Source organism: Nomascus leucogenys, chromosome 24 (assembly GCF_006542625.1).
Source record: "Nomascus leucogenys isolate Asia chromosome 24, Asia_NLE_v1, whole genome shotgun sequence".
NCBI classification, from domain to species: domain Eukaryota; kingdom Metazoa; phylum Chordata; class Mammalia; order Primates; family Hylobatidae; genus Nomascus; species Nomascus leucogenys.
In genome coordinates this window covers 13,666,178-13,676,867 of record NC_044404.1, presented here as the reverse complement: position 1 = coordinate 13,676,867, position 10,690 = coordinate 13,666,178, and the positions used below count along the sequence as shown (strand labels likewise).

Sequence of the window (10,690 nt, the reverse complement as noted above, 5' to 3'; positions counted from 1 at the left end):
CGGTCCAGTAGAGACCTGGTGCAAAGGTGGACAATTTTCATTCCAATGGCCTGACTGTTTCAAAGGTGACAGGCAACTCGAGCAGGGTTTCCCTGTTTACAACGAACTGAATATGAGTTTTAATTGCAAGGGGAACTCCGCTTGCTCTTGTCCCTTCAGCTGTTTTAGCTGCAAACACCTTATCATCCTTTGCATTCTTTTCGTTCAGCATTGGGTACTTTTATGTTCTAGAACTCTCTTAAAATGTTCTCCTATGGTGACCAATTCGGCAATATCAGTAACTTCTTTTTTTTTTTTTTTTTTTTGAGACGGAGTCTCCCTCTGTCGCCCTGGCTGGAGTGCAGTGGCGTGATCTTGGCTCACTGCAACCTCTGCCTCCCAAGTTGAGGCAATTCTCCTGCCTAAGCCTCCCAAGTAGCTGGAACTACAGGCACGCACCACCATGCCTGGCTAATTTTTGTATTTTTAGTAGAGATGGGGTTTCACTATGTTGACCTGGCTGCTCTTGAACTCCTGACCTTGAGATCTGCCCTCTTCAGCTGCCCAAAGTACTGGGATTACAGGCATGAGCCACCGTGCCCGGCCTTTTGTATTTTTAGTAGAGATGGGATTTCACCATGTTAGTCAGGCTGGTCTTGAACTCCTGACCTCAAATGAGCCACCCACCTCGGCACACCGAAGTGCAGGGATTACAGGTGTGAGCCACCGTGCCTGGCCTGGTAACTTCTTATGTTATGTTTTTCAATCAGGTCACCAAGCTGTGGTCGAAGTCCATTAATGAGTAAAGTTGTCCGAGCCCTTCAAGTTCTAGCAGGAAATACTCCCTAGTTATTATTACAGGACCAGAATGTTTTACAAAGGAAATTACCATTCTAGACTTGGAATCAAAAACTGACACATCTATCTTCTGTTTACATGATTCAATAATAAACCAGTTGGCTGAGTGTGGCAACCCAAGAGTAATCCCAACACTTTTGGATGCCGAGGCAGGAGGATCGCTGGAGACCAGGAGTTAGAGACCAGCCTGGCCAACAGAGTGAGGCCCCATCTCTATAAAAATAAAAAAAATTAGCCAGTTGTGGTGGTGTGCATCTGTGGTCTCAGCTACTCAGGAGGCTGAGGTGGGAGGACTGCTTGAGCCCAGGAGGTTGAGGCTGCAGTGGATTATGATCACACCACAACACTCCAGCCCAGGTGACAGAGGGAGATCCTGTCTCAGAAAAAATAAATAAATAAATAACAAGGGACCAGTCAATCTTTCACGGGAAGGCGGTGGAGATTGCTGCATCTTTTGGGTCATCTCTAGAAGTAGCTTTTGAGGGAATGATGTAGTTGTTCATTTTCAGGCTTTCCCAGGTCCTAATACATGTGTGTCAACTGATATAAATCAGGTAACCCAGAGTCATAGCATCCCTCGAGGATTCTAGTTTACTCAGTAGATTAGATGCAGTGACTCACATCGGTAATCCCAACACTTTGAGAGTCTGAGGTGGGAGGATCACTTGAGGCCAGAAGTTCAAAACCAACCTGGGCAACATTGCAAGACCCTGTCTCTGAAAAAATAAAAATAAAAAACCAACAGAAAATAACGTTAAGGAGGATATGCAGAAATGAGGACCTTGGTACACCATTGGTAGTTATGTAAATTAGTACAGCTACTATGAAAAACAGTATGAAGTTTCCTCCAAAAAATAAAAATAGAATTACTATATGAACCATAAATCCCACCGCCGGATATATATCCAAAAGGAAAAAGAAATATATCCAAGAGATATCTGCACTTCCATATTATTTTTCTTTTCCTTTATTTCTTTTTATTTTTGTGAGACTGAGTTTTTACTCTTGTTGCGCAGGCTGGAGTGCAGTGGTGTGATCTTAGGTCACTGCAACATCTGCCTTCTGGGTTCAAGTGATTCTCCTGCCTCAGCCTCCCAAGTAGCTGGGATTATAGGCGTGTGCCACCATGCCTGGCTAATTTTGTATTTTTAGTAGACATGGAGTTTCACCATGTTGGTCAGGCTGGTTTCTAACTCCTGACCTCATGTGATCCACCTGCCTTGGCCTCCCAAAGTTCTGGGATTACAGGCGTGAGCCACTGTACCCGGCCTGCACTCCCATATTTATTGCAGCACTATCCACAATAGCCAAAATATGGAATCAGCCTAAGTGTCCATCAATAGATAAATGGATCAAGAAAATGTGGTTAATACACACAATAGAATATCATTCAGCCATGAACATGAGTGAAATCCTGTCATCTGCAACAACATGGATGGAACTGGAGGGCGTTATGTTAAGTGAAGTAAGCCAGATACAGAAAGACAAACATAGCATGTTCTCACTCATATTTAGGAACTAAAAAACATGAAACTTAAAAATAGAGAGTAGAATGATGGTTATCAGAAGCTAGGAAGGATAATGGGAAACAAAGAATAAGAAGGGCGTGGTGGCTCACGCCTGACATCCCAGCACTTTGGGAGGCCAAGGCGGGCGGATCACGAGGTCAGAAGATTGAGACCATCCTGGCTAATACGGTGAAACCCCGTCTCTACTAAAAATATAAAAAAATTTAGCCAGACGTGGTGGCATGCGCCTGTAGTCCCAGCTACTCAGAGGCTGAGGCAGGAGAATGGCGTGAACCCAGGAGGCGGAGCTTGCAGTGAGCTGAGATCGCACTACTGCACTCCAGCCTGGTTGACAGAGCAAGACTCCATCTCAAAAAAAAAAGAAAAAAAAAAAAGAAGGGGATGGTTAATGGGTACAAAAATGCAGTTAGGTAGGAATAAGATCTAGAGTTCAGTAGCACCATAGGGCAACTCATGTTGACAACAGTTCATAGTAAATTTCTTTTTTTTTTTTTTTTTTTTTTTTTTGAGATGGAGTCTCGCTCTTTCACCCAGGCTGGAGTGCAGTGGCGCGATCTCGGCTCACTGCAGGCTCCGCCCCCCGGGGTTCACGCCATTCTCCTGCCTCAGCCTCCCGCGTAGCTGGGACTACAGGCGCCTGCAACCTTGCCCGGCTAATTTTTTGTATTTTTAGTAGAGACGGGGTTTCACCGTGTTAGCCAGGATGGTCTCGATCTCCTGACCTTGTGATCCGCCCGCCTCAGCCTCCCAAAGTGCTGGGATTACAGGTGTGAGCCACCGCGCCCGGCCAATTTCTTTTTTTTTTTTTTTTTGAGACGGAGTCTCGCTCTGTCGCCCAGGCTGGAGTGCAGTGGCACGATCTTGGCTCACTGCAAGCTCCGCCCACCGGGGTTCACGCCATTCTCCTGCCTCAGCCTCTCTGAGTAGCTGGGACTACAGGCGCCCGCCACCACGCCCGGCTAATTTTTTTGTATTTTTAGTAGAGATGGGGTTTCACCGTGGTCTTGATCTCCTGACCTCGTGATCCGCCCGCCTCAGCCTCCCAAAGTGCTGGGATTACAAGCGTGAGCCACCGCACCCGGCCCAGTTCATAGTAAATTTCTACATAATTAAAACAATGGAATTGGAATGTTGCTAACACAAAGAAATGATAAATTCTTGAGATGGTGAAAACCTGCATTACCCTGATTTGAACATTACACATTTTATGCTTGTATCAGAATATCAGGCCAGGTGCTGTGGCTCATGTCTATAATCCCAGCACTTTGGGAGGCTGAGGCGGGTGGATTACCTGACGTCAGAAGTTCAAGACCAGCCTGGACAACCTGGTGAAACCCCGTTTCCACTTAAAATACAAAAATTAGCCAGGTGTGGTGACGGGCTCCTGTAGTCCCAGCTACTCAGGAAGCTGAGGCAGGAGAATTTCTTGAACCCGAAAGGCAGAGGTTGCAGTAAGCTGAGATTGTGCCATTGCACTCCAGCCTGGGTGACAGAGGGAGACTCCATCTCACAAAAAAAAAAAAAAAAAAAAAAAAAAAAAATCAGATGTACCCTGTAAATATGCATGAGATTTATATATCCACAATAATTTTAAAATGAGAAAAATAGTAAGACTAGGCACGGTGGCTCATGCCTGTAATTCCAGCACTTTGGGAGGCCAAGACAGGAGGAACACTTGAGTCTAGGAGTTTGAGATCAACCGGGTCAACACAGTGAGCCCAGGTTCACCTCAGTGAACCATCAGAGAGCTTCCTGGCCCACCTGGGGCAAGTTCCAAAGAGATTCTCAAGGCAGCGCGGGAATGCTGCCTACAGGTCAGTGCCCTGGTCTCTTGTGTTTCTTGATAAGGAGAGAAGGGAGATGTTATAGGAAGGTATCTCATTGGTATGAATTAGCTTTCCAAAAGATGTATTTTTCTATTAATGTGGATTAGAAATATTTAGAATACGTAATATGCATTTTTCTAAAAGGGAAATTGGACACAAGTACTTCAATTCAGTGAAACCCACCAGCCACCTTGAGGACAGGCAAGAGTTGGTGATGTCATGAGGCTCCTGCAATACACACTACGGCCATTCCCTTCAAGGTCAGGGGGCAGCCCCTGGTGCAGTGAAGCCATTTCCTGGCATGGCCAAAGATCAGGAACGGATTCCTCTGGATCTGCCCATTAGGAGGGAGCAGGGTCTCAGTATCTGGGGAGCAGTGAGGGCCCCTGAGAAGAGGGTAGATTTCAGTAACTCATCATCACTGCCCACACAGAATGTTTCAGGCCCCAAGTGTGCATCGTTTGTGAATGAACCCAGTGAACAGGCATGGCAGAAAGTAAGGAAGAAACAGATGACTGAAGAGAGGTAAAATATGGGTGGGAATTAATCAAAATGATCACATTTCAGTTTTGATGCCTTGATTTGCTGCAGCTGAACCTCAATCACAGCTAATGTAGTACCTCTCATCAGTAACAAGAGATTTCTGATGTATAAATAGCTAAAAGAGATTGATCAATCATGGAAGACACCAGAAAGTTTCCATTCAGGTTCCATTTATTTTTGACATTTTTAAATAACCATCCTTGTGAGGGTAACTCCTGCATCACTCTAGAACTTCAGGTTCTATTTCTGAGTCTAGGACACAGGTCCCTGAAGGCCTCATCGATGCCACATCAGCATTTTCACCCAGTCCTGCCCCCAGCTGAGTCACCTTTGTTTTCCACTCACAGTCAGCACACGCCTGAAACACATGGCTGTGTGCTTCCTTTAAGATGCACCTGACCAGGCCCAGCTGCTCATGCCTGTAAACCCAGCACTGTGGAAAGCCAAGGTGGTCAGATCACTTGAGGTCAGGAGTTCGAGGCCAGCCTCCTCCAACATCGTGAAACCCTGTCTCTACTAAAAATACAAAAATTAGCTGGGCGTGGTGGCGCTGCCAGTAACACCAGCTACTAGGGAGACTGAGGCATGAAAATCACTTGAACCTGGAAGGTGGAGGTTGCAGTGAGCTGAGATTATGCCACTGCACTTCAGCCTGAGGGACAGAGGGAGACTCCATCAAAAAAAAAAAAAAGCACCTGTGTCCTAGATTTTAGTTCCCAAGGGTCCAGAAGACAGCGTATCCATCCCACTAACCAGGCCTTCCCTAGGAGCAAAGATGGAAGTCCACTTTCTCAGAAGGCCATGAGCCACAGGAAGGGCAGGGGACAGGACCGAAGAAGATCCTCTTGGGCTGCCTGACTTCCCTGAGTGTACGCATCAGCTCAGCCCGAATTGGGGCGAGGATCTCCCAATTGACATGACCCCTGTTGTCAAGACTCTCCAGAGGGGCAGGATACAACTCCAGGCCTAACTTGCTCAGCCCGCCTGTGTGACGCAGCAGGTCTTTCAGAGCATTTGTGGAGGTCTCATTTCCGTGAAAGTAGAAGGTGGTGAGCTGGGAACAGCGGCTCAGGGCAGGCAGGAGGACCCTGAGTTGGGGGTCCTGGATCTGACAGTCCTTTAACATGAGGATCTCGAGAGTAGCAGCAACTTTCTCTAGCAGAACTCCAAGGGGCTCAAGATTGGTGGTCCACATTGGGATGTGAATCAGATGCAGCTCCTTTAGCTGACCGAGGCTTGGGTACTGAGACAGACACTCCATGTCCTCATCAGCTAGGTAAGCATTACAGAATGTAAAGGTCACAAAGGAGTTCCTGAGGCACCTAGGGAGAGCAAGAAGTTAGTTATGGGCAATGGTGCCAGTTAGAGGAGGGGGGTGGGAAATAATCTCAGTGGTAAACCTGAAGTGGGCATTGAGTAATTCTGCACCTTACTACAACACAGGTGTTATAGGAACCTGCAATGGGGAAGCCTGTTTCACCCAAACACAAGTTTGTTCCCATCATCAGATGATGGTCCTCATGCAAGGTGCTGCCTGATGAAGACTCAGATCATTCAGGGGCAGCTCCATTTTAGGCTCAGTCCTTTCACCTTTGCTTGTGTGATTGGTTCAAGGCCACAAAATCTTTAAAGCCTCTTTACTTCATCTTTCAGCAAACAACCTCATCTCTGGGCCAGAGGAGCCCAGTGGGAAATGTGCACAAAGAACTCAACTGAACAAGGTCTAGGGACATCAGCTAGGGCCACCTGCCTGCAAAGGTTCCCTGACATGCCCGCGTCTGCAAACCTCCTATCACTTTATACCACTCTCATGCCTACTCCCTCACCTCTGTCCAAGAAGCATGCTTTTCCCATGTCAACTACTTTTCCTGGGGTTCAAGAGAACCTTTTACAGACAGGGAATTAGAGACAAGATCATTGGTGTTTACTAAGCTGTGAGGACAGAGCTTCTACTGTGAAACACACAGGTTTGATGCACTTTCCCTTCTTTCATTCTCTCCTCTATATGAAAAGTTGCATCATATTAACTTTAAACACGCTTCCTAAAAAGGAATTCACAAATGCACCCTCTCTAGATCTGAACCCCTGACTACCTAGCTCCCTACATGTCTCTCTGTGTAGCATCTACCCCAGGCCATCCCTCTGCCCTTATTTGAGCAGTCTTGTGATACCCACTTCTGGATATAGCGCACTGAACAGCATAAGGTGTTGACATTCTAGCATCCCATTCCCTAGGACATCACCAGTGGCTGACATACATTAGATGCCCACTAGCATTTACTGTGAAAAAGAACAAAAGTCTGTGGTATGGTCTGCAGAGAAAGCTCACCATCATTTCTTACCTGAGCAGGTGCTCCAGGTGCTCTTTGATATTACTGATCTTTCTTATATAAAGCATCTGGGGGTAGTACAGGCAGAGGAACGGAGAGTCCAAGTCAGGAGCGAACTGCTGTTGGCTGCTCACGTATAACTCACACCCATAACCGAAGGCTAAAAGGAGTTTGCGAAGATTGCTCATCTGGCTCAGGTAAGGGGCAAACTTTCTTGTTTTATTCAGACAGCATTTTCTCCTAACTTCCAACTCCTGGATACTGTCTGGGTGTACCCTTTTCAATAAATTTCTGAAACTTGAACTGGGCATTGAGTAATTCTGCACCTTACTACAACACAGGTGCACTAGACCTCTTCTGTAGTGGATCCACCTGCAGAGGTAGCTCAGGCATTCATCCAGCGTACTTTCCTTTAGGCACAGGTCTATGAACACCTTCAAGGGCTGGTGCTCTCCCATCCTTGGACAGTCCTCCACTGTCTGCCTCTTACTCATGGCCTCTGGGGAGCAGGAGAGGACCTTGACTCCAGACCATATGGCCCAGAAACTCTCATCAACATCCCGCAAATCCAGCACTCGAAGTTTCCACCTCCTGTGAGTAACATAGGGGAAAAGCTCAGAATGAAGGCAAGGACCCACCCCTGACCTGAGCTTTCACTCCACATCCAGGACATCAGTCAGCTGCTCCTGTCCTCAGTGCTCCTCCTGTCTCTTCTCCATCCCGTTCCCCCTTGGATTCTGCCTGGTTCTCACTTCTAGAACCTTTACCTTCCACTGGGAGGAAGCAGGCTCCTGTTTCCTCGGTGGACCCTGTATGGTGAGCAGTCCTTTCCCAGAGGATCTGGGCAATGGTCAAGGCCTCTCATGGGCACCATCAGAAGCCTCTGAGCCACCCTAACTCCCCAACCCCACCACTCCTCCTGAGCCAGCTGTCCCTTCCCTGGAGGCCTGGACCCTTCCCCCCAGGCCACCTGAGTCACCTCACCTGGGGCGAACCTTCTGGGCCACCAGTGTATCAAGTCCCCTCAGGACAGCTTGCAAGGTCTCCAGATGAGGTGTCTTCATCAGGGATCCCAGAGGGAGGCGGACGAAGGGCCAGGCCTGCACCATCAGCTTCAGGGCCTCAAAATGTCTCATGCTGAAGGCCTCCATGAACATCAGAGGGAAGACCTCCCTGGGCAGCTGGTCCAGGGTGAAGATGGTCAAGAACTGATTCCTCAGCAGGCTCTGCCCTGCCAGCCCCAGGAGTCTGGATGGGGACTGGAGGCTCATTCTGACAAATCTGCAAGGAAAAACTCTAGAGGACAACCCAGTGAAAAGGCAAGTTTCTTGGGCCATTCCCCAGCAACCCCCACTTCTCCCAGGGCCAAAGTCATTTCTCTAGCATGTGTGAAAGAGCCCTCAGTTTACTCCAATTCCATTCTGCAATAAGAGGCCCCAGAGGCATAGTCCTGCCTTTCTGGTACCAAGAAGAATGTGTCCCAACCTCTAAAGAGCAGGCAAGATCATTCCTATAGGGTCTGTGAATTATTAGCCACTGCTTCACTAAACTGATAGCACTGGGAAGTGTTACCAAGGATTTTTGAAGCTTAGATCTCCACTTTTTTGAGAAAACAAAATGTCTTCTTGGCCGGGTGCGGTGGTTCATGCCTGTAATCCTAGCACTTTGGGAGCCTGAGGTGGGCGGATCATGAGGTCGGGAGTTCGAGACCAGCCTGGCCAAAATGGTGAACTACCATCTCTACTAATACAAAATATTAGCCAGTTGTGGTGGTCCATGCCTGTAATCCCAGCTACTTGGGAAGCTGAGGCAGGAGAATCTCTTAACCTGAGGGCCAGAGTTTGCAGTGAGCCAAAATCTAGCCACTGCCCTCCAGCCTGAGTGGCAGAGTGAGACTCTGTCTCAAAAAAAAAAAAAAAAATGTAAAGAGAAGCCAAGCATGGCGGCTTACAGCTGTAATCCCAACACTTTGGGAAGCCAAGGCAGAATAATCACTTGAGCCCAGGAGTTCCAGATCAGCCAGGGCAACATAGTGATACCCCATGTCTACTAGACGGTATTAGAATATTAAATAATTATCTGAGCATTGTGGCACATGCCGATAGTCTCAGCAACTCTGCAGGTGGAGGTGGGAGGATGGCTCGAGCCTGGGAAGCAGAGGTTTCAGTTATCTGAGATTGTGCCACCACACTTCAGCCTGGGCAACAGAGAAAGACTCTGTCTCAAATAATAATAATAATAATAACACACTTTGGGATGGAGTCTAGGGGAAGAAATGGATCCTACTTTCAAAACAAAGACTCTACTCTCGAAAATAGTGTATGGGGCCAGACATGGTGGCTCATGCCTATAATCCCAAGACTTTAGGGGACAAGGTGGGGGGTTTGCTTGAGTCCAGGTGTTCCAGACTAGCCTGGCTAACAAAGCGAGACCCCATCATTATAAAAAAATTTAATAGAACATGGTGGAAGGAATATCTTTATAATTTTAGTAGAAAACAAAGCCTATCTTTCAAAATCACAATAGCATTCCTGGGTGGGGTGACTCTTCCCTGTAATCCCAGCACTTTGGGAGGCTAAGGGCTGGCAGATCGCATGGAGTCCAGGGGTTCCAGACCAGCCTGGGCAATATGGTAGAACCCCATCTCTACTAAAAATACAATTAGCCAGGCCTCATGTTGTGGGTCCGTAGTCCCAGCTACTGGGAAGGCTGAGGTGAGAAGATCCCTTGAATACAGGAGACAGAGGTTGCACTGAGGCAATTATTACACCACTGCAGTACAGCTGGGTGACAGAGTGAGACTTTGTCTCAAGAAATTAAAATCACAATAACATAGTCTATAAACTGTAAATTAAGGGCACACAATCTACAAACTTTAAATGTCAAGGAATGAGACATTAATTAATTGGATTCTTTTTTTTTTTTTTAATTGAGACGGAGTCTATCGCCCAGGCTGGAGTGCAATGGCCTGATCTCGGCTCACTGCAACCCCCACCTCCCCAGTTGAAGCAATTCACCTGCCTCAGCCTCCTGAGTAGCTTGGATTACAGGCATGTGCCACCATGCCCAGTTAATTTTTGTATTTTTAGTAGAGAAGGGGTTTCACCGTGTTGGTCAGGCTGGTCTCAAATTCCTGACCTCAGGTGATGCACCCACCTTGGTCTCCCAAAGTGCTGGGATTACAGGCATGAGCCACTGTCCCTGGCCCAATTGGATTCTTTTATAATTCTTTGGTTAAGAATTTTGAAATGACATAAAACAAAGCACAAATAAATTTTTTTTTTCGTTTTTAAGGCAAAGTCTTGCTGGGTCACCCAGGTGTGCACCACCATGCCTGGCTAACGTTTGCATTTTAAGTAGAGATGGAGTTGGCCTCATGTGATCTGGCTGCCTTGGCCTTTCAAGGTTGCTGGAATTACAGGTGTGAGCCATCATGGGCGTCTCAGCTACTTGGAAGGCTGAGGAGGGAGGATCAGTTGAGCCTGAGGGGCAGAGGTTGCAGTGAGGTGAGGAGTTTGAGAGCAGTGTAGCCAACATGGCAACATCTCAACTCTACTAAAAATACAAAAATTAGCTGCGCATGTTGGCAGGCGCCTTGTAATCCCAGCTACTTGGGAGGCTGAGG

General features: G+C 47.3%; 1 protein-coding gene across 1 annotated transcript; it reads right to left on the bottom strand.

The window, feature by feature from the left end:
* Window positions 1-5,498: 5,498 nt before the first annotated feature.
* On the bottom strand, window positions 5,499-8,336 carry PRAMEF17 (PRAME family member 17). Its single transcript, XM_030805766.1, has 3 exons — window positions 8,050-8,336; window positions 7,078-7,656; window positions 5,499-6,057 (listed from the first exon to the last, which is right to left on the bottom strand). Exons 1-3 carry the CDS (start codon window positions 8,334-8,336, stop codon window positions 5,499-5,501), a joined length of 1,425 nt encoding a protein of 474 aa, XP_030661626.1.
* Between the last annotated feature and the right edge of the window lie 2,354 nt (window positions 8,337-10,690).

Excerpts from the sequence above, each read along its gene's own strand:
- PRAMEF17 (XM_030805766.1), bottom strand. The coding sequence starts at position 8,336 with ATGAGCCTCCAGTCCCCATCCAGACTCCTGGGGCTGGCAGGGCAGAGC. Across the intron at positions 7,657-8,049 it reads GCCCAGAAGGTTCGCCCCAG|GAGGTGGAAACTTCGAGTGC; the intron begins GTGAGGTGACTC and ends TGTTACTCACAG. Across the intron at positions 6,058-7,077 it reads CACCTGGAGCACCTGCTCAG|GTGCCTCAGGAACTCCTTTG; the intron begins GTAAGAAATGAT and ends TGCTCTCCCTAG.